Source organism: Neodiprion virginianus, chromosome 1 (assembly GCF_021901495.1).
Source record: "Neodiprion virginianus isolate iyNeoVirg1 chromosome 1, iyNeoVirg1.1, whole genome shotgun sequence".
Lineage (NCBI taxonomy): Eukaryota > Metazoa > Arthropoda > Insecta > Hymenoptera > Diprionidae > Neodiprion > Neodiprion virginianus.
This window is the reverse complement of record NC_060877.1, coordinates 5,484,203-5,508,814: the sequence shown is the minus strand read 5'-3', so window position 1 is coordinate 5,508,814 and position 24,612 is coordinate 5,484,203. Positions and strand designations below refer to the sequence as shown.

Sequence of the window (24,612 nt, the reverse complement as noted above, 5' to 3'; positions counted from 1 at the left end):
CATCAGATTCGCATTCAGCGTCGACAAATCCATAGGAGACGTATAATTGCACAATTTCCAAGCCAAAAGAAATTGAATAGCGTGACTGAAAGGGTTAAATAACGAACGAAAGCAATCCTCGTGACGTGAAATTACGCGATTCTTAAAATCTCGGGGGGAAGAAAAACCGAAAGAGTTCGCTTGTCGTTGAACGATCCGTTATTTGGAAAAAAAGCATAGAAAGTTCTTTATTCGTTACATCTCACGATGTTGTAGGTATTTACTCGAGATATTTGAATGTTATTAACTATATGAACAGAGGTTGTAAGTAGGTATACATATATAACGCATGGTCCTCAGGTCGGATTATCAACAGGGTGGCGACATTTGACAGGTAAAAATTGGTGAAAAATTTCATAAAATTTTTATTTTCAGCCTGCAAGTACGTAGCGTGAATTTGTCGCGACCCTGTCAAAACTAAATTGCAACGAATTTTATACAACGGTATCATATTCATACCGTGTAATAAATATGGCGAGTAATACGCGGCGTGGATAGGAAAGGACATGCATGCAGTGACGCCGAATGCATTCTGTCACGTGTCGCTGTCGCATTTCCTTGACAAAATGCAGCCGATTTTCATCGTTATGCGATATACAATATATAATATACTCAGCCAAACACACAACTTTCTAATTTCATTTTAATTTCTTTTCGACGATATTTTCTTTTTTTTTTTCTAACAAATCCAATTGCGAGCCTATCGTACTATAGTGCCAATTTTCATATCGATCACTTGTCGAAAATTTCTTTTGTCAATGGGAGAGAAAGCAGAGAATTTATACATGTTGTCATCAGAGCCAACCTACGAGTTTCGAAATAACAAGAGTCAGTTGTCGATTAGTTTTTTTTTTTTTTTGGATAGGAAGCATTTGCTTAAGCTATAAGGATTCGATTATATGCTAGACTACTCTGTGTCATAAACATTATATAGGGCACCATAACTCGTATTTAAACATTTTTCTGTACAACGTGAAATTTCCTTTTTTTTACTCTCACTCTCATCATTTCGGTTCGAAGCAATTTCGCGAGGGCTTATAAATAACGGAAGAAAAAGAGAATTAAAAAAAACACTTCTAAATCAAGAAACAAAATTTTCTGCAATTTTTTGATATTTGATCTACAAGAATTTCAATGTGACAACCTTTCCAATAGTCGCGGGAATATAATTATTGTAATATTTATCAATACGAGTGTAAGCATCCTACCTTTGACGTCATCGTCTTCGATGGTGGTGCTGCTGTCAGTGGATTCTTTCACCTGAGAACCATCTCCCTTTTTCGTGATGGTGTTTCGACCTGCATTGAGCAAATTATTTTAGTACACTTGACGGGTATTTAACGTAGCGTTGATGAGAAAAAATTTTTAAAATGTTTTCAGAGTCGTGATTTCAATATTCCGCTATTGAATTTCTATATAATATATAGCATTGTACAAAAGTGAAACGAATAATCGTTATAAATTTAGAACAACATATCCATGTAGACAATATAAAATGAAAATGGTGTAATAATAACGTCAACATTTTTTAACAACCTCAAGTTAGAAACGAACAAGAATTGAAGTAAAAAAAAAAAAAAAAAGAAATAAAAATGAAATAGAAGAACTTAATTTGAAAATACATTTATGACCACGACATTTACGTGTATTACATTTATGTATAATAATACACAAAGTATTAAATGTTCCTTCAGCTATCCCCAAACCGAAACGAATTTTAGAATCATGTAAAAAATGTGCATCAAAGTAGATATTAGCCATTCCGTATGATAACCGTATACATTGAGTAGTCAAAATCGCGGCGTCGTCGACACTTGGATATGATTGACATTAATCGATACAAGTTATGGATATTTTACGTTGACCGATGTTAAATATGAAATTTCTTTTATCAAGTTGTATTTTTTTACACAATCTATGTATAACGGGGATATTACAGACACGGGGAATTCTCACTGTTATCACGATCTCCGATCTGTTCGTATACAACTTCGCGACAACTTGACAGCGCCGCCTTTTATCGTATTGGAGAGAAATTATTGCAATCAAGGAAAGTAGAATTGATTTCGTTTTTAAAAATACAACCAGGCGCGAATAACAGCCGGAACGTCCCGTGTTTTTTTTTTTTAATTTTTTTACGTGTGCAAGAAGAAGGGGTTTAATATGTTGGTTATTACAGAGCGTCGAAACAACATTCGGCATATCAATAACTTGGGACAAGGTTTCATTTGTTATATCGTGTTTTCGTTGTTAACAATAACATACATATATAAAAATCGTAAATAGAGACAAAAACTATAAGCGAGTGGTGTCAGTGTTCGGCATGCTAGAGTGTATACGTATATCATATGCATGTATATATATATATATATATATATATATATATATATATACATGTATATAACAGGTATAATAATAAACAAAATCCACTAAACACTTAGGCATCGCACTAATCGTACGTTTCGTATTTACACTGATCGTAAGTAACGTTTACTTCCGTGAATTCGAGCAAAGATTTATTTCGCCAGTAATACTACAGTTTAGGAATAATTCGTTAATCTATTTTTTGTCTGTTCGTTTTTTTTTTTCCTCTTATTTAAATACTTAATTGCACTAATTATAAATCTCACTTATCATCCGAATGAAAAGAAATCAAAGCTTCGGCGAGAACTGACATCGCGAGTGATTATAAATTAACAACCAGTTTGATATTCACAATATTTTCACCCCCCCGGTCATTCACTCACGCCTCTTAAATACGAAACGCATGACGACGCAACATGCAACAGAAAGAAGTAATACATATATATATATATATGTACAAGTTATCGTGTATGTACATACAATGGCCGCAACCCAACATACCAAGCCGTTCAATAATGTCTTTTTTTTTTTTTTTCTTATATATACCTATATGTATACGTAATTATAGAACGAATTGTAATAATTGCCGGAGCAATTAATCTATTCTGCTTTAATACGGCACAATTACGTATAATTGTTGTTTCATTTTACATCTTATTTTTTATTTTTTTTTTTTTTTTTTTTTCACTTCAAAATGTTCAATTACGCCAAGTTATCGTTACCGTCCGAAGTGTGTATATGTATATATTCAATGGACGTAAAAGAGAAAAGTGTGATCAACATCTGCAAGCCCGCCAAATGGCGTTGTAAAAAATATATAGTATAACAATTAGCACTGAAACTGTACAGCGATTGGATGATCGCGTGATTTTTTTACGGCTCTTTAGAACAGAATAGATTTTTCCAATTGTTCATAGATCCGACTCGGTACATGCGTATACATATGTATATATAATATTTTATGTGAATAAAATTTGTTAGTGTATTGTGTTTGTTGAGCGCACGTGTTAGATAAAAAATTTTTGGAAAATATCGAAACGATTAATTTTGTAATTCGGCTTTTTTCGTTTGTTTTTTTTTTTTTTTTGCTGACAATAAAACATGACATGACACTTGTCTTACCAGATTCTTCGGATCACAGCGTACGGCAAGATTTTCATTCGATACGATTCGATTCGATTGGTATGGTTGGTCGTGGTTGGTTTGGTTCATTGACGGGTTGGTTGATAGTAACGGGGGTGAACCAAAGAAAACAGACACAGACATCTCGTTAACATCGCTTGCTTGCTTGTTTGTTTGCTTGCTTGCTTGCTTGCTGCTAGATGCTAGGATTTACACGTACCAAACTAACTACCGTGTCGTGACGTGTGCTTTCTTTTTTTTTTTTTTTTCTTTTCTTTCCTACTTTTCAATCTTATCATTGAAGTATAAATACACAGGTGATATTGTGACGAATGCGTCTGTATTACATTAGTAATGCGGCAGGTTTGCGTTTGTGATACGTGTGACGTAGTTGTGTAACATGAATGGAAATGGTGTTGAAATTGAAAAATACAATTTCACTTTGGCAGCAGTTTTCGCGTCTTGTCTATATTACGAATTTGGCAAGTTTCTTTTTCTCTTTTCTTTTACTTTTTCTCTTTACGCGAACATTTTACGGAGTGCGGAATTTTATCGTGTAATTTTCTCTCGACCTTACGTTCGTGTGAAAAACATAATCCGACGTGTAAAATTGCAGTGCGCAACGTGAAACTGATGAGTTTATCGAAATCAAGTGATATTATTTGATCTGATTCGACGTGTTATCATATGGACAGTCGAGACGGTGTGTAGCAAAATGCGGCATTACGTGTTTTTTTTTTTCGTTTTTGTCAATATGGTGATAAACTATGTTCTATGATTCTATGGTAATTATGACAGACACTACCACGTTTACATGACAGATAATATCGTATAATTGTCTTGGCCTCGTTGAAAAATTTTTTCTTTCCTTTGTTTTTTATTGTTTTTTTTCTATTCCTTACGGCTATCTCGTTTTTCTTGCATCGAATTTCAGTGGTAATCGAAGTTTCGTATAAACGTATCATTTTTTACTCGACGCTGAAGACAATTATAATATATTTTATATTCAATCGTCGCTCGCCATTCTAAGAAGAATAATCACGGTTGCAAGTTAATTTTTTTCCCCCTCTTTTTTTTCTTATCGCAAATTATTTTTCTTAGAAATATTTGGCCACGATTTTTGAAATGATTTTGTCAAATGCAGCTCGTTAAGAAAATGAATGAATGTTGTTAATCATCGATAAAAGTGAACCAAGAAGAAAATAATAATGAGGAAAAAGAAAAAATCATTTTCAAAATTGAAAAGAAATATCTATACGATGATTAAGTCACTATGTGTAATTCTATGAATTTTTATCAGCTATAATCTAATGATGAACAAGCACTCTATCAAGTTTCAAATGCATCAAAATCACACTGTCTAGATTTTATATATTTTAAATTTCGTATTAGAATCAAGCTAGCCTTCCCATTGGAGATATTTTTAGTTCACATATAATAGAGAAAGACAGAGACACAGTCAAGCGATCGTGACATGTATACAATAGCTATAGTTACTCGTTATTGACAATAAACGTGTGTAAGGAACATGAAACTGAAGATTTTTTTTCCTATTTTTTTTTAATTGTATATCGTTATTATTCTTCCAACTCGATTAGAAATTTTTATTATTTTCATTTCGTTTTTTTTTTTCTCATGGTTTTCATTATTTATCGTTCATATTTAGGAAATTATTCACACACATATACATACATATATATGTATGTATATATATATATATATATATATATATGTATAGTAACTATCTATAAACAGATGTGTAATACGTATGCAATGAGACAATGCAATTTTAAACATTTCAACTAGTAGTGCAGTTAGTCTACGGTGAGACCTATATACCTATAATATAATATGCAATTTTCCTAAGTAATTGAAAACTATGTTTCAGGATTAGATATACAGCGTTATTATACGTGGAACAGGAATTAAAATGTGACTCTTTGCGCGATTGACTTATTAGTGACTTTTATGAACGAAAGTCTGGAAACTTGAGTAGGTGAATATTTTTAACTATGTTAATTGTAGAAATTGCAATTGTTTTCATCTAATAGAGTTCGCGATACCCGGAGAGAAAAAAAAAATATACGAACAAAACACAAAGCGTAATTTTGGTTTATATATCATAATACTTGCGCTGTTTCGTTAAATAAAAAAAAAAAAAATAAATAAATAATAAAATTCAAGTCAAGCGATAAGATTAAAATCAAATTTTATTCTACCGTTGTAATTTTGATTTGAATTGCAGATTTTGTCATAGGTACAATAATTTGTTTTGGTAGAGACGAAAATTGTGATATATGTATAATATAAATCTATGACAATAAATAAATGAATGAATAGAAACATGCTCTGAGGATGAAATTTGTATACGTGTATTATTATTGTAGAGATCGCTCAATGTTGTATAAATGACTTGTTTAAAAAAAGCTATTCAAGACTGAATCAAGTTGAAATGAAATCTTTTTTACGTTACAGACTATTTCTACTAATCGTTTCTTTTTCTCGCTACTTTCGCGACGTCGAAATAATTCTTAGAACACAATCTTATTATTTCTCTTTGTCGTTAGTCTCGAATGCGCGTGTCTTATTGTACTCGTACAATCTGTCAGCCTGTTTGTGTCTATGATGGTCGTTGTATATAAATTTGATGAGTTATTTCGTAATTGAAAAACATATTGTTAATTTCTTTTCTTTCACTGCATGTTCATTATTATTTTTGTTTTTGCGAGGAATATACCTCCGGCCCACTTCATGTACCTTACGCATGTAATGGATCCATGTTCGTGTACATACGTATATTATAAAAGAGAATAATTTAAAAAATTACGTATACAACGTTCTTCCCATGTAGAAAACGTGACACAATCCGGTTGAATGTGTCAAGCATAACGAGGAAAACGGAATGCATAGAAAGAAAAATACAGAATAATCGAAAGAGAAAACGAAAAATCTGAACGATTTCAGCGAGATCGTATAAATATGGATTTTTAATACTAAAACAGTTTAAACTCGGTGTATATGAAACATCACCGTTAACTCTCATTCGTCCATTTTAGATATCTGTAAATTTCTTTGTAGAAAAATTTCACCCCAGCGTGTCTAGATTTTCCCCGGGAATAAGAAAATCGTCCGACAATTGTCCCGAAATTGTATAACTTTCACCTGGTAAATACAAAAACGAAAGAGCGAGATGAGTAGGTACTTTTCGCATAACATACCGTCTTTATCGCTGCTTCGTAAAAACAAGTTGCGAAATAAGGGCGGCTAGTGCAGATAAACGGATCGCAACAAGAAAACGCGGAACGCGGTTCTTGCGTCTAAAGAGGAGGATGAGAAGCGAAGGAGAGTCGGTGCGCTGTTCATCGTATCGTAAAACTTGTTTATTGTTCTCTGCATTGTGCTTTAATGGAAGTTTAATTGCCCAAGTTTTGTAGCCTAGCTGGTGTAAATCTAACGGCTAAACTTAGCTGCCGTTGCTTATCACGCGCGTAGCTTTGGGAAATACTGCCGATAACTTATCCTCGGTTTGCAAGTCTGATGCAATTTATAAATCCACTAGAATCGTTTAATCAGCAAGGCATCCGCGACCGCCTGTTTCGTTCGGTTAAACGTTGAATGCCGATTCTTTTTATTTTCTTTTTTTTCTTTACTTTTAACTTACGTTCAAGTTTCCTTCGTTTCGACGTGTAAAATTAATCGTCAGCGAGAAAGCTTGCAAGCTTTGATTACGACACTTTGCTTCAATCACAGGGTACTTTTTTCTCCTATTGTAACTTGGACGATTCGTTGTCGTGCAATGGAATTCGTATCTTTAAATTTCATTTCAATACGGGATATACGGCGTGATCAAAGGTGCTGACGTACACATACCTAGAAACACACCCAAGCATCCGACAATTGGATTATACATGTCGGAAGTAATATGTGCGTATGCAATACCCGTCGAGTCCGTCGTTGCAGCTTTCACCGCAATTCAGTTAACGCAGTATCGTTGACTAATAATAAAACTGTGAAAAATGGTCAAAGGCGCGACGCGATATTGCGATATTGTACGCAGTGCCAAAATAAACTCAGGATCAAAGTGTGTAGAGTATATTAAAAACAAATAAAAATAAAAATAAAAAAAAAAAAACAAATGACACAATAGATTGCATATAAATTTCAACCCAATAAATCTCGGAAAATTTGTTCGAATTAATGTACAGAGACATGACGTCATATAATCACCGGCTTGCACATGCATATTAATAACAATAAATAAACGAGACGAAATTGGAATTTGGCGAAATGGCTTTCACCGCATGAAATTTCTAACGATGAATTTCTTCAATCCCACAACGCGAACCAAAGAATCAAACAGAATTGAATAGAATACAATGTTAATGGAATAAGGTTTATTATTATCCACAACAATATTGGTCAAACTTGGAAGCTAGGTACAGAAAGAATTTAAAGAGATAGAGAGAGAGAGAGGAAGAGTCGTTGACTTGAAAAATTGTATAAAAATTTACTGCACGAAAAGAATACGCAACAGCAGCTGCATCATCATCTTAGGTTACTCCTTTCTTTTTTGTGTCTTCGCCGATCGTGCGAGTAGGTGTAAGAACGCGGCTTCGACGAGTTTTGCATACACCCACATTCCTCGCACACACACGCACACATATCTACTCGGCTAAACATTCCAAGGGTAAAGGTGTAATGGTATATATATATATATGTATATATATGTAATACAACACACGAAAAAATCTTTCGGACGATGATGCGTGGTACTAAACATAGTCGATAATACATGTGATGCAGGAAGTAATGTCAATAATAATCTCTTATATATACTATACATAAATATATATATATAGATATGTATGTACAATTATGTTGGTACGATAAAAAAAGGAGCAGTAGGTTCAAGAGCGTCTTTCGTTTCATCGATGTATTCGTATAAGAACCCTCGTAGATATCACGAGGTTGAAGTTGGTACCTAACGTTATCGTGACGAAACATTGGGGAAAAAGTTACTATTTGAAAAAAAAAAAAAAAAACGTTACAATGATTTTTAAGGAACTGAGATTTCGAAGCACGAATGTGTTTTGTTTTATTACGGTAGGTATACCGAATTTCGGAAAAATTCAAATCGCGAAATCGCAGTCTTACCTTAGCATGAATCGTCACAGTAACGTTACTAACTTCAACGTAATCGTTGACACGGACTGCCCGTCGGCCGGTAAAATGAAATCAAGGACGAGAATCCGGAAGATATTACGCGTGTTTATTTGACAATTCGGCAGTATTTAAAAAGCGCGAAATTTGTTTTTACCGCAGCCTCACCATATTACAATGTTCCCTGCTGGTCCGATATTTAGCGACATTATGAATATTCGCGCAGATTCGCATCGTCGCACTTACGCATTTTCGCGAGTATCATACCCACGTGTATAACAGTTTGACAAACACTGGAATTCCGGTACCGTTCGTTTTCTCATTCCCGATCTTAATTACGCGTCACTCCTTGTGCAGAGGTATGCAACGTCGTCGTCATCGTCACACATCTGTCAACTACTTCAATCGTACCATAACTTTACATACTTGACACTTCAACCGGACGGTGTGGTGTGCACGTTTTAATTCTGCGGGACGAACGTATTACGTATGCAGGGTATCGGGGATAAACACATACGGTATATGTTACTGGTGTGCAGCATCTAACTTTTTTCTCATTAATACATATAATATTTATTCATCTTTTTACTTTATCAATTCAGCAGGATTTTTACAAACGAAACAGGTTCGCCAATTCTTTCGACAAGTTTTTGTTCACCTTGTGTGAGAGTGGTAAAAATGTGTTCGATATCGCACGTAAACCAGTCGAAAGTCCAGCATCTCACTGTCTCGTTTGTGATAATACTGCGACAGGGATGCGACACATTAATTTCCGGTTTCTACTAGACAGGGGCACTTGGGTAAGGGGGTAGGTGGACAGTTTTCACGTGTAGGTACATATCGGTCGTGAAGATCAAAGGGATCGAGTTTTTTTCATTACTACGTCAGCTCGGGTCGTGAAAATTTGCGAAGTTGGCCGGAGGTACTTACCCTGCGTATCATACTTACTGGAAAAGTTCCTTGTGGCCAACATCGTTGTAAGTATGGCGCCCTGTCAACACACGCGTTACGAAAAAAATCCGGGATTTAGTGAGTGATCTGAAGGTGGGTCAGTGGCTGCCTGAATTAATATTCGTATGAATTTCGCTGGTATGTGAAAATTATAAATTGTCAATGAATCGAAGAGACGAGTATAAGATGAATGAAGAAACGAATCGACGGAGGAAAGAAAAAGATCGAGATTAACCGTAAAAACTCGAAAGATGGAATTATATACCGAGAAAAGAGTTTCCTTACTGTTAAAAAGCGTATATTTCGATATGGCAAAATAAATGTTTCATTATTATTACAAAATTTTACTTCGGTTATGTAATGATCGGTAGCAACTTGTTAATAGTTAACAAATCATATTTGGCTTGACATAAAATTTTATTATACGTGATGACGAGACATTTATTTCTCCATATCCAAATACAGGTTTTGTAACAGTGAACAAACTCTTTGATCAGTGTGCGTGTACACGAATAACGCGAAACAAAATTTCCTCGGAGTATGAAAAAAAAAAATCCAACAATTTCTCGAGTTTTCAAAGTTTCTCTTTCCTTTTTTCAATCCCCTTTCGACCCTTGACCGTTGAGCTTGAAAATTTTAATCCCTTGCAAGGAAGCGCACGGGTAGTTGGCAGCGTCGATCCGAGATCGCGGTATGATTAAATGATAATTAGTTTGGAAACTGAGCGTACAAAGTTATAATTAAACCGGTTAAATCGTTCGAAGCCACGAGAAATAGTCGAGGAGCGATCAACGAAACTGGAAATTTCTATTCCGGGATTGATCACCTCGGGTATCGTTGTCGCCTGTTGCCTGCAAAGCACGAATCTTGATTTCAGGGCCCGCATCCTTCCGAGTCACCGGTGCACCGATACCGCCACGACAACAACAACAACAACAACCAGTCATGTCACATCCGCTCAACAATCCGAACCCAACTGCCCGCCTGCCTCCGATCCTTCTCTTCATCGTCGCCGTCCAGGAGAACCGGGCCGGTCTCGCCGCCTCCTCCGTTCGATTACTGGCTCCGACGGAGGCGATCGCCGTCGCCAATATCGCACTACGACTACCGATGCGTTCCGACGTATCGCTGACCACCGCCCGTAAACTTACTCCGGCTCTCCACTCGCCGAGAGTCTCTCCGAGCCGAGATGAGCCAGCCTGGATCGCGTCGTCGAGACTCGCGGAGCTGCTTTCTCAGGTAAAACTTATTCACGCATCGATCCTTCCTTTTCGAATTACCGTTCGTCCGGCGTGCGGTTGGAACCGATTCGAAACTCCGGACTTCCGGATTTGAATCGTTGATATCGACTCCGGTCAATTCGACGAATTTCACGAAAACTTGAATCTTCGACTTTGAAACTTTTTTATTCCATGCCTTTTCTAATCCCGGCGGTATTTTGACGTTGAAATACTCGGTACGTTGGGGGGGGGGGGGGGGGGGAGGTGGGAGGATCGGACGAACGCGAACCTCGTAGATTCGATCCAGCCGAACGAGATTCGGATTTCTCGGGATGAAACAAACGTCGAGTGCATGGTGCAGGGGAAATGGAAGCTCCGAGTCGAGGAGTGCGCGATGCGGTGAAAGGTCGGCGTTACAACTTCGAATGGAACCCAACTGCGGTGGATAATGAGTCGTCGGGTTTGTCGGAGACGAGGTTTCAAGCCGGTTGGGTCAAGGGTCGATTTTACGAGTCGGACCGTTAGGTGAGACCGGTGCATCGTTGTCGGACTCTCTCGTTCTTACCTTCAACTTGCGCCTCGCGTTGAACTTCTTCAAGCAGTCGACGGTCTCTTGCCTGTGTACGACAGACGCTACGCGTTCTCGTTGCTGCGGGACAGAGAAAAGGTGGAAAATATCAGAGCCGTCCGTTTTCGAGAGAAAATTATCGATAATCAGAGATCCAGCTGCGAGGATTTATACGTACGCAGATCCATGGGTGCTTCAGAGCTTCGCTGGCTGTGATCCGTTTGGTTGGGTTAACCGTGAGCATCTGGTTGATCAAATTCTTTGCTTCGGTTGTTACGGTGTCCCATTCCGGGCTCGGGTACTGTGGAATTTGACATGGTGAGATGTGCTCGTGGTGTTTCAAGCGGACTGGGTCCTCTGAATTTTACCGAAACTGCCGATCTCTGCCCGGCTCGCAGTCAGATTCTTATAGACGTGACGAAAGATCGTAATGTCGTAATGTTTTTTCAAAAATTTAAATTCGGATGATAATTCGAAATTCTTTTCAAAATCGTCGCGAAACGAAGCTTCCGACTGTTATCGTCGGTGCTGTTCGTCGGTCGTCGATTGTTTTTTTAAGAGGCGGTTTCTACTCACGCGTCGTTTCAATTTCAGTTTAATCACGACTCGGGTTGCGAGACTCTGATTCGAATGCAATTCGCTGCAACGAAGTGTGTACCTTGGTCAACCTCCGGCATGCGGGGAAAATGATAAAGAGCCGCCGCACGTGCAGCGAGAAGGTCTCGTGACGCACGGAAAAGATTTCTACGCGTTACAAATAGGATCGTGCATAAATTAACGCGATTAATCAGCGGTGGCAAGTTCTGGGTGAAATGTCAAATTACTCCCGCCAACCACGTATACGTATTGGAGTGTATCAAAAAATGGACTACCTACTTATGTTCAAAATTCAGTCGAAAATATTGCTTCAAGTTACGACAAAAGATGCTGTCCAAGTTTCAGCTTTTATTGTTAATATTCAAAGGTACCTCGTCCCGATTTTCTATTTCCCGTTTAAATAAGATGAGAAAAATTTGTTTCAAACTTTGGAATTCTATAACTCGTCATCGCATTAGCGTACTGATAAAACCAGAACGTATTTTCGTAGGGAATCGAAAGCTCTACAAAAAAGGCCTCTTATCATTTTACGACAAATATACTCTTCCAAATGGTATTCAAGGACCTAGTTGTATAATATAGAAAACCTTGTTATAAAATATGGACAAACTTAAAGGCGGAAAAAAATTCTCAAAAAATTTTCCCCAAAATTGTACGTACGTGCAACGCAATTCGATGAAGTTAGAAGGAGAGGAGAAACTAGCCCGTTATTCCCATGCAACGCGCGTTACGTAAAGGTATAATTTACCTCGATCAGTTTATACGAGAGTCAGGATTAATCGAATCGAAAGCTTCGACTGCCTCCGACACGTTTTTTTTACACACACTTTTAATCCCCGCATCGCGTTGGTCGTTGTAACGCACTTAAATAATGGTTCAACTTACGTCGTATGCGCCGGCTTTGATCTGTGCGTATAACCGATGCTGGTCCTCGTCCCAGAAGGGAGGATAACCGACCAGGAGGATGTACAATATCACCCCGCATGCCCATATGTCTACCGGTTTTCCGTAGGGTTCCTTTTTCAGCACTTCCGGGCTGAGGTATCCAGGCGTTCCGGCGAATCCTTTAATTAGTTTTTCTTCTTATTCTCATTTCCCTTGCCATTTTATTCTTCGCTCAATTGAAATTCGATATAATTTAGGAACAACGGAAACTCCTTCCTGCCTCATGTGATTTCAGAATTTACTACTAGACGATAGATCGATATTCGTGATTGAATCTCATCGCAGACTGCATACCCGTTTCTATGCCTCTGATATTCATCGTCATCGTATCGTGCAGATCGCGTTCGATACGTAACACCGCGACACTTTTTGCGAGTATTCCGCGGATCCGACGGCTCGGAAAATTAGCAATTATCGAATTTTGAATATTCAAGTGGCCGCCGGGAGTTTGTGACGGAAAAGACGATGAGAGGCAATATTGCCGGTATAACTCGACTTGCGTAGGGCTCGCACACTCACCGAACCATGCCTGTTGTTCTCCCTGCACTTCTATGGCGAGACCGAAATCCGCGAGCTTCACTGCAGCCCCTTTTGCTTTACTGGCTAGTAACAAGTTTTCTGGCTGAAAAATTGTAAATATCATGTTAGATTTTTCAGGTGGTCTCGAGTCGTCTCATTTTCAACACAAAATACCGGATTTTCAAATTTATATCTCGTCTATTTTACGAAAGCAAATTTGAGGAGCTCGTATTCCTTGGAAATTATTCGTCCCGTTTTTGTTTAAACTTGTTTTTACACCCTCCGTTGTTTGTCTACATATTTTTCAAGAATTTTCTACTTATTTCCGAAAGCATTTTAATCTTGAGTTTGAAAAAAAAAATACTTGTCATTCGAGATGGAATTGGAGACAAAACATATGTACAGGAAATACGGAAAATTGTTTACAATGTTCGTTTAAACTACCTTGAGATCTCTGTGAACAACGCCGTTGTGATGACAGTGATGAACGCTTTCCAAAATCTGTTGAATACAGTGCGACGCGTCAGCTTCACTGTAGAATTCTCGTGCAACTATATCTTCGAAGAGTTCACCGCCGGTTACTCTGCAATTTCATCCGGTGCATGTGCGCACCTCACGTTATGCCACGAAAATTACAGGGTGTAGGGGGAAAAATGTCGATACCAATTTTCGAAAGTTCAAATACAGTAGAGATTCGCCGTAAAAACGCCTCGAAAATTTTTGCAAGCCGTGAGGAGGAATTTTGAACGAATTTTGTGACGAGTTCGGATTGTTTTTATTACCTTTCTACTTGTCGGTAGATGAGTTCTTTGTGATTGGATAATTGTATACTTTTAGTCCCAATTACTATTTCGAAATGACGATATTATCAGCCGACAATGATGAACGAGATCAGAGATCACGTACATTATTTATTGTGAAAAGCTGAATGCACCTTTGAAATTGTAATTATATTGGATCGTGATTCGGTGGCTGTACTTTGTACTTGACGTAAAGGCCTGAGCGATGAAGTTCGATATTGCAACGAGCGCGAGTTATTATAGAGACATGTCTTACGCTTCAATCACTTCCTTTCGAACCGTTGGTCCGTGATTTTTTTTTCTCATTTCATTTCCGTCCCTTTCTTTTCCATTCCTTTATTTTCTTTTTCCACGGTGGGCAATCGCCGGTTGATTGACCAAGGATTGAGAAATCTTTTTTTACAAAATAATAGGTCCGGCGATCAATTGAACGACGTGCGAACGCGAACAAAGAAAACTCATCGCTGGGCAATAATGAAATTATAATGAAAGACGTCGATCGCGATACGCACAGCGGGACACGAAACGAACGTTCGCCGGGTGTCGAAAGTCGTCCGAGGAGGATCAAATATTGGTTAAACTGCTTACAACGACAGTTGCGTTATACGGACGGACAATGAAAACTTTACAAATTTAATTACGCGAGAGGAGGGAGAAAAAATACCGCACTCACACGCGTACGAATAATAAGAGAAATAATAACTCGGCTGAGGACCTACTTTCACTTTGGACAATTTTTCATTCTTTGGTCCTCGGCGGCATTTTATACAGTCATGCCTGAGAAATGTTTAACATTCGTTTCGGGATACAGTTACTGCGCCGGCTCAAACTTATTGTTAATCAAAGACTCTTGGACATCGTATACGACTATCGGTATAAACGATCAAAATACGTGTACTTTACGATTCGATATAATTGGCGACAATTTCTTTTTCTCCATTTCACTTTATTCGCGAATATTTTTTCTCATACCGAGTTTTCCGATCAATTTATTCGCCGATGTATTCCATGTCCAGGCTATACGCATAGACGAAGAATTTACGTCACTTGTTTAAAACGAGGTCTTGCACAAATAATATTTACTCACGTATCCCCTCTCTCGTCGAGTACTTATTACTTTTTTTTTTTTCGTCAATTCTACCGACGTCGTCAATCAAAAACTCTATACCGTTGAATTCACCGACAATTTTTTTCCGCTCAGAGCAGATCAATCTTCCGCCGGCCGGTTTTTTTTCTCTATCATCCTTGTGGAAAAATTCCGCAGTGTAACCGAACTTGTCAAACGAACTTTTTTCTCGATATGCGCTGTTCGTCGTGTGTTTTTTTTTTTTTTACTCTCCCCGTGATGGATCTTCTCGTACCGGGTATATAGTTACAACACACGGCTTGCATAAAAATATCTAAAATGGCGCTACGCAATAACGACAACGAGAATCGAATAAGTCCAAGAAGCGAATAATCATCTTCATACTCACAAGTCAAAGACCAAGTAGTGAAAGTTTTCTTCTTGTATACTGTCGTGTAATCTTACTGTAACAGAAAAACAAAAAGGTGGAAACAATTAGGCACAAACGGGACTGATCGATATCGATCTCGATCTCTCGGGGGTACGTACGATACGTCGGTAATTAGCATGGATCTACGGGCTAACGGACACGTGCTCGCATCACCGTGGGTATAACAATCGTACAATATCGTATAATACGTACGTACGGCACGCGTGTTACGCCCACCTAATTCCACCTGTGAAACTATTTCTTATTTATACATTGGCGGTTAGTAGAACGTGGCGACCATGAAACGAGTCCGCTACCGATTTAATTTAACAGCGATATTTTCTTATTTCTCCGGGGGTGTTTATAAATGTTCAATAAATATACAATGTGTAATACAGGCAGGAATCGAAATTCTATTCACGGATGGTCACGTTGCTCGAAGTAATGGGATTTCCGGGGAAATATTATCGGGGAAATAAATGTCCCTCGGAAATCCTTTAGGCTCAGAGTGTTCGACCGGAGATAAATAAGACGTAAGCGTGATTCGATTACATCATCACATTTCCCCTAAGACTCGGGTGTTATTGATGCTGTACAAACAGGACTTGTAGGTTATTCGGGGAGCGGAATGAGAGGTCTTTCGACGAGAGTATACGACGCTCTTTGGAACGTGTAAAGAGTAGTACATCTAAAAAACGGTGGACTTCTGTGCTCCGAATCACCGACACGCTGCCGGTGGGTGTGGAAGCGAAGCCGCCCTGGTACTATACCTACGTTCGGCAAAACTTTTCTGAAAGGTCGCGAACTTGTTCCTACACCTGTATACCTCTCTATACAGCCGCTCTTTATACGGCACTCTTTCGATTTACGGCCAACAATGGTCCGTTGAACGGCGAAAAATAAAAGTGATTTTACCCAAGCATTTTTATAGGAAATAAAGAGAATAAAATGTTTCATCACCCAGCAAATTATTATTTTATCAAAAATTGGAACGGACCCAACTGAATTTGCATGCGTTGGTGTGAAAATGATTCATTCGTTATACGGCTCTTCGCTTTACGACCAACTTTTCCGGGACGTATTCACACTTTAAAGCAAGGTATGGGTGTACCTGCGTAGAACCGATACACGTGCTTCGTACCAATGGCCGTCACTCAACCGCTGGATAGGAATAGTTGGACAAAGTTTGAGCGTTTGGCGTCAAGTCCGGCCGGCCTGGGTGATCGAGGCATCGTTTACAGTATCAGAGTGTCCGAGTGTAGGTTCATCGACGGTTTCGACTCCCAATAAGCCTTGCGACAGCAACAGTTTTCGACACATTCCCTACAGTAGCTGAGCTTTTTTATTTCATTTTCAGGTATAACGTACGTACCTACATATGTTATAGACGAGTCGACGGTGATGTGTACGGTAAATGAGGTGGAGAGGGTGAACGGCGCAAATGGCGTGTGATATATTGAATCTTGAAACGGTATTTGGAATGCGAAAAAGAAGAAGACGAAGAGGAAGAAAGAAACACCGCTGCGTGAGTGTAAAAGGATGGGATATCCACCTATGCGAAATTGAATTCTGATCAGACGAACTGACGTACGGGATCCTGCAGATATAGGCGGACGGCGTCTCCTAGATTCTGCTGCGAAATTCTTAAAAGGCGATTTCGTCCCCCGTAGATTTCCCCAAGGAACCGTATTATATCGTCTCTGTCTCGGATGACGCTTAATGTACGTTACTCCTTTTCCGCAGGGCTCGGTAATTCGCGTCGGGTTGAAAATCGGGAGTAACTGCATTTTCCGCAATTACTCGGTCAGCGCCACTCGCTTTCGACGATTCAAGGTTTTTACTCATCGTCAGAATCAGTTATAGCCGAGAAAGACCAGAGACTGGATTTCTCTGCACGGTCACTCCGATGCTATTATATATTACGTATAGATACTTCATTGAAAAATCTATCCTCCGTTTGATTTTCTGATCTGCCATTTCGTATTCCGACTTTACTTCTTCAGGGTGAACAACGTCACCCCGAACTTCATGCGGCAGATCGACGTAATTCTTTCGTTTTTTTTTTCATTTTCAATCGTTGCGAAGTACGTATGTATTAGGTAATCAGCTCGCGTCGATACACGTGCATTTATGGTAACGAAATCTTTATCGCACAATCGTTCCATTTTTACCCTCTCCAATCTATGTTATATTATTACATACGCGAAGGGATTCGTTTTAATCCCATATTTTATTTTGAATTTAACGAACCAGTAAAGCAGGCGTCAAAGGATATTCGATATCCTCGTTGCTGCTGCTAGAGACAGATACCCTATACGGCTTCGTTCCTCTAATTATTGACGAGAATCCCGCACAGGGATATCATCCACGTGACGTCATGGTGCAGCGTAATCACGGTCCAAAGCGATCCTCTGGAAGAACCTTCGGCTTGTATTTAATCGTAAAAAGCGTCAGCGTCGAAAGTATTCAGACATATCGACCTGCCGCGAAAGCTCGAACGGTAGATAAAAGTGATTTTTATCATTACCTTTCACGGTTTGCCTCGATGGAGAAACGATGTATCGCACGATTATATCCGAGCACGCGATAAGTTCATCAACTTTACGGGGGATTCAAGTCTCCGACCCCCACCTCAGCCCCTTTCTCTTGACAGTTGAAAATCTCCCTCAAAGTTATAACCGGAGGTTTAATTTCTGGACGAGAAACTGCGATATTGCGGGAGCAGATTGCGGACCATTAACAATGCCAGGACATCTCGTTGGCGAGGTTTTGTCTCGCGATCTTTGACGCGGTTGATTCGTGGAAGCGATCGACGCGATTTCCCTGGCAGCAGGATTAAAAAGCGTGTAACAACGACAGGATCGGGGAAGAGAAATGTCGCGGTGCTAATTTCAAAAGAGCTTATACTTTTATACGCTCTTTCGGTTTCGGAAAGCCATCTAAAGCCAAAAGATCGTGTGGCATTTTTCCTCACTGCCAATCGTTAGACTTATTTTCAAGTTAGATATCGAGAAAAAAATGTAATCCGTTTGGCTTTAAACATTTTTTTATTCATTTTTTCTTTTTTCAATATTTAGCTTGAAAATAAATCAACAAAACGATTGGCAATGGAGAAATTTACAAAACCATTACGCCCAATTGGAATTAGCACCGCGATATTTCCAATGTCTCTCGCGTCTCTCCGATTCGTCGAACCTGTTTCTCACGTTCCATCCAACTTCTCCACCCTTTGCAACGGAGCGTAATTTAAGGCCAGCCGGTTTCGACGCGTGACGACCCGTGTAATTTGGATATATTTCTTGCCTCCGTCATAGCGACGAGGTACCGAATATTTGACAGTGTATATTCGTCGCCGAGCCCCGTTTTCGGGTTAATTTATCGTGAAATTGAGCAGGCTTGACGAGTGTTGTCGCGGGGCGCCGCGGCTCTGCCATTCGCAATCTGATACGTTTTGCAATTTTTTTTATTCACCGTACGTCAAAACCATTCAACGTCGACCGCTCGGAGTGTTTCGGACGTTCGACTTGTCGTCCCGCCTGTAACAGGTACACCTACATCGATTTCATAATTTCCTCCGTCAATTTCACAGAAAGAACGGGGAAGAGAAATGCCGAGTGAAAAACTTCGTCTTACTCGATACAATTTGTATAGCACCGAGTCAAATCGGAGACGACACGAACCGTGCCGTCGAAAATTTACTTGAAACTTTGATACTTAACTAAAAACTATGTTACCTCGGGCGGGTATAAAAAATTACCGCTCTCCGCAGGATATAAGATCCTGTACGTTGCTCAACGTGCGGTGTCCTCGAGGCTCGAATTATTTCACGTTATATCTATTTCATAAACCCGTTGGCACGAGCGAATGTGCTGGATAATATTTTACGATGGTAAATATATACCCACGTGAATAGCTACTGAAAAGAACGACCGATAAAAGCTTGGTCCGCATATTCGAGTATATATTTAATTCAGGCATTATATACGCGTGTACGAGTTGTAAAATAATTACCCAATGCGTAAGCCGAACGGCTGTAATAACTTGTATATGTTCGTAATTTTTACCCCTTCGGTATACGCGTAACGTATTTATTTATGGGCCGAGTAAATTATGCAAATTTAATGCTTCTCGGCTTCGAGTGTATACCGGATATATGTATACGTATATATATACACACAGGTATTTAAGTGCTCACCTATATATATATATCGTATATTCTGCAGAGACGGGAAAAAAGTTCTTGCAAATTATTCGTTACAAGATGATGGGACTAAATCAATATCCATGTAATATACCGTGTACAAGATACACGCGCAGACCGTTTTTCTTTTCCATAACATATCAGTCATTTCACCCCAGTTTTATAACGTTTGCCTTATGCTTTACGCGAAGCTCCATTTGAATGACCCCAAATATTGATCTCTGGTTTCTTCTTGTGAGAACAACGAATCTCAAATCGCGCACATGAAAACGCTCTTCGCTGATGAAAGTACGAACATTATGTTTTATTGTCGGTTCTGCCCGTATCGGACTTCGTACCACGTGCCTTCTCGAACGGCTTGGCTAATCCAAAAATGGATAAAGCGTTTCAGCCGTTATAATATGATATACGATCGGCAAAACACTCGATCTAAATTACTAATTGCAATATTGTAAAAGGAGAGATTACATCGTCAAACGTAAGATCTCGTTTATCTCTCGCATTGGATCGGATCCGGATTTGCAGTATGTGACGGGGGTCGGACGCATGAGAGAAAAAACGCGACGGAGAGAGAGAGAGAGAGAACAAGAGAAAACGAACAGCAGGACACGAACCTAATTTGGAAAATGATCGTTTGAACGCGCTTTTGTAACGCTTTATAGAGCGATGATTGAAAGGCCGGACTAGACACCGCGAGTGACTCGAGTTCAGAAGTACACAAGAAATCTCGAGTGACACGTGTCTATCTAAGTCGTCTCGCTCTTATATGCAGGTCGTTTGAATATTCAGATTTGAACAGATATGCAGATTCGGAGCGGCAAATTCAGCCGGCTGATCTAATTAAGCTGCGTTCGCGGCAGACCTCGGATACAACGTTCTTCAGGGTTCCTTGGCACAATCCTTCGACAGGATCTTGCGTAAACACGGCTCGAATCGTCTGTTTAACGGATCAACGCAGAAATGGATTCAAGTCCGTGTCTGGATCGACGGAAGTCTCTCACAACTTCTGTAGTTACCGTTTCCGCTACTCGATCCTCGCATTACTGGAGTCTGAAATGGACGATTGAACGGTTCGAGAGCCCTCGATCGCCTAACGATTCCCTCCCAGTTCTCGAAGATCGGTCGCGATCACTCGAGCACGTAGTTGAGCAACGAATCATTTGACAAGAATCGCGCGCTCATCCCTTCGCGACGAACTCTGTAGATGGGTTGCAAACTGTGAATTAATTCGATTGAAACAGTGATCGATGCCACCTGTGCGCGCGGTAGAGTGACCGGAGAGTGACGTGAGAAGAGAAGAGAAGAGAAGAGAAGAGGCTGGAAATAAATTGACGCGAATCGATTCTATCGGTGAGAAGAAAATCCCGGCGAAAGGGGAAGAACGATGGTAAAATCGTTCCGAAGCACCGTCATTCGTCCAAGTGTCACCTTTCGAGGTGTCTACCTTTTTGACGCGTCGTCAAAACGATCGATTGTCTCATCGGCGAAAGGAACGAATTATTTATGACCTCGTCGGGGGGGACGAAAGCTCCTCACCCCATCCGCACCCTAAGGAGTCCATTAGCCAGTCAATCCCATCGTCATCGGTGTGTTTATGCAATGTGTATGTGCAATTTCATGTCGTCCTCTTAGTCCCGGGGTCGATGATGGATCAAAAATTAAAGCATCCCGCCTTGGACTACCCGAGCAATCAGGCCTCGCCGAGGATTACCGTAAACTCGCGATTTCGTGGATAATCTCGCTCGAATTTCGACCTTCGATTCTCGTCGGTCTGCGGAAAGGGTTGGAATCCCCGCAAAATTTAACACTGGAATGCTCGGCGCTCCGTATTGGTACAGGGCGAATGACAGACGACGAGGAAAATGGATACACAGGACTCTGAGTGATAAAAGTCTCGCTACGTATAAGCGAGAGAGGGAGAGAGAGAGGGGGAGGGAGAGAAGTCGAGCGAGAGAAAGGCCGGGGAGAGGGAGGAGAGAATGTACGGGCGAGTATTGATCTGCATTCCGTTCGCTGGGAACCTTTGTCTAACGTTGCTTTAAGATGCTGCTGCTGCTGGTTGCTTCAAGGGCTTCGGCTAGAAGGCGTTGTTCGGCGAACCGAGCCCTCCTAATTCATGATTTCCCTCGAGATTCGGGTAAGTTTTACACGATGGAAAACGGACGAGACCCGGGATCCATGATTGTTGTTTCACGCGCTAGCGAAAAATATATCCAGCTGTGTGAATAAAATGAATTAATTAATTAACCGACCTCCGTCTCGAGGAAACGAACGAACGAATGGGAATTTTCGGAACGTACTTTATAATTCTGATGTAATTGAAAAAGAAAACTCTCTAAATCAGTAAGGCGAGTTAATTATTCGTCCCTGGAACAGAAACGAAAGCAGGGGTCGTCGAGAAAGAGGTTGAAAATCTTGCGGGAAGTGCGAAAAGTTGTTGGGGTGACTGCCGGGCAGGGAAGTCAAGAATATAGTCGTGACTTATGGCCATCCCTTCTTGTTTTCATAAACCCCGAAAAATGGGACGGTCGATAACTGTTCTCAGGGTGAATGGAACTCGTTCCCGAGATTGCGAATCTTCCTTTGAATCTCGAGTCGTTTGTTATCAGAAATCGTCCGACCTTTTCCGAGTGCTACGATTTTATTGAACGGGCAAAAAGATGAGGAGAGAAATCCTTCTCACTATCCATGATGTGTATTGATGAGTGTACCTACAAATACACGAAATGCCCCTTTAAGCAGCCTTCGTGATGAAGTGGACTCCGATCGGTTGTCGTCCGTCTCCGTGTCTCGTTACGGTTAACAACCGGTCACCGACTAAAAACTAACTCGGCCTTAGAACGAGAATGCAAGTCGCCGGGTGCAAGCTGATTTATTCTCCACCGCACAATATCGCCGATGTCAATTTACGCCTTGTGATTTCTAACCAGCGTAGAAACTTGTGCAAACTCTTCGATAACCATGGATCTAAAGCTTCCTAAGCTTGTTTCAACCGGAACTTTTCACCCAGTTAATCGAGCCAGTGATAATTATTGAGAATCGCCGACCGAATAGACGCGTCGTTGAATTCTACTTGCATGCATCGCGACGACCAAAGACTCTCCACCGGTTGGACTTAGAAGTAGATAGTCCTGAGTAATTACTTCTGTCGCATAGTCGCAGTCGATTAGCTATTCCGTTCAACCGCAATGCGACTAACCCAGCTCGGTAGTTATTATACCTGCAGCATTACTAAATCTCGCGAATGCGGTCTGACGAAGAATTCGACAGATTTTTCCCGGTCCCTTTTGCGGCGAGACAACACGAGGCAACAGCGTGAGAGTTCGAATTTTGGATACTCGAATGAATTTCGACAAGCGGTTGGAAGCCGAGGGTTACACGGACTCTTTAACGAAACAATTTTCAGTTTCAATTTGTTCCGGGACCACCAAAGGGTCAAGCTTCGCTCGGAGAATTCCTACGCCGGGAATATTCATTTCAATCTACGTGCAAGTACCTCGACACCGCGTAACGTATTCAGCCTAGCTTGCAAACAAGACTCTTGAACAGCTAGAACGCAGGGGTGCCTTCTAAGGCTGCCAGCCACGCGGTACCTACGTAATCTCTCTACCATGCCACGCTCTCGCCTCACCGCTTCACTCGATTCTACACATCGCCGCTTTTCCACACACCTTGCAGGTGTGTACCCCTGACGCTCTTTTCCGCCGTCACCTTTCATGTGTTTATTTATATAATAATACGTGTACATCCAACTGCAGATGTACGCGTCGTGTGGTATGAATTGACGTTGTTACACACAGTGGGAAACGTTTTAAACAGCCGCAGTATTCGACGTCGACTGACGGCTCTATCGACTTTTACAATCTCTCTGTGAGCTTGTTTGATCTCACTCGATGAAGGCTTCTTCCGCTCTTCACGGTTTTCGATTAAGATTCGAATGTATACGTCGTGCTATTGTCTTTATGTCTACATCGACATATTCCACCCTCCTGACGTTTTGACGTTCAAACTCGGAACTGTCTTCGCATTCGTCTGCACCGGCTAAAAGTTCTCCGGTGCCGTACGCATGAACATTCCCGTCTGGAAACATATATTTGGAGTATCCATTCTACGATTATATCATTCCACCTCGTTGTTCTTCGGCAGTTCAAGTATCGAATCACAAGTATTACGTAAAACTGGAATACAGTTCCAAGTCAACTATCGCAGCGACTAAATGTCAGTATAACGAATAAGGAGAAGAAACATGTCGAAGCCTTACGAATTTGTCCGGTGCTAGCAACGTCGCGTGAGACGGAAAGAACGCTCTGTGCATAAATGTGTATTGGATTGAAACAAAAAGCCGACAGTCCCTGCAGGAAAACACGCAATTACCCATCTCAACGACAAGTGTTACGACTGGGTTATTACGCCTGCAGTTGAGTGTCATTCGCGATTCGATCGTGAATAAGGGAGACCCTGGCTGTACGCGTACGTTCTGAAGTAGGAGTAGTTATGGTCGTTGTCTATGCGGTAATTTAGAGCAAAGGCGTGTAACGACGTTGTCTGTTATACACAAGCGCGTTTATGTAATATACAGAGAGGCGAAGTTACCTCGTAGGTTAAACCGACCGTGCAAAACCGTCGCCGT

At 40.3% G+C, this 24,612-nt stretch overlaps 2 protein-coding genes across 25 annotated transcripts in view; one reads left to right on the top strand and one right to left on the bottom strand.

Moving 5' to 3' along the window:
* Positions 1 to 24,612, bottom strand: part of LOC124302276 (calcium/calmodulin-dependent protein kinase type II alpha chain) — a 96,170-nt gene that overhangs the window by 18,663 nt on the left and 52,895 nt on the right. For 11 of the 24 annotated variants that reach the window (XM_046758346.1, XM_046758253.1, XM_046758275.1 and 8 more), the window contains exons 4-11: positions 15,761 to 15,815; positions 13,930 to 14,068; positions 13,486 to 13,588; positions 12,907 to 13,085; positions 11,603 to 11,725; positions 11,422 to 11,505; positions 9,616 to 9,676; positions 1,248 to 1,337 (exon numbers count right to left, since the gene is read on the bottom strand). In XM_046758346.1, coding sequence (XP_046614302.1) covers positions 1,248 to 1,337; positions 9,616 to 9,676; positions 11,422 to 11,505; positions 11,603 to 11,725; positions 12,907 to 13,085; positions 13,486 to 13,588; positions 13,930 to 14,068; positions 15,761 to 15,815 — 834 coding nt within the window. Of the gene's footprint in view, positions 1 to 1,247; positions 1,338 to 3,525; positions 3,532 to 9,615; positions 9,677 to 11,421; positions 11,506 to 11,602; positions 11,726 to 12,906; positions 13,086 to 13,485; positions 13,589 to 13,929; positions 14,069 to 15,760; positions 15,816 to 24,612 lie in introns of all 24 variants that reach the window. The other 13 variants (XM_046758262.1, XM_046758290.1, XM_046758365.1 and 10 more) reach the window with 2 other exon arrangements.
* The window catches only part of LOC124302354 (uncharacterized), a 51,494-nt gene that overhangs the window by 1,081 nt on the left and 25,801 nt on the right, over positions 1 to 24,612 (top strand). Inside the window, exon 2 of the mRNA XM_046758470.1 lies at positions 10,514 to 10,875. Coding sequence (XP_046614426.1) covers positions 10,514 to 10,875 — 362 coding nt within the window. The remainder of the gene's footprint in view (positions 1 to 10,513; positions 10,876 to 24,612) is intronic.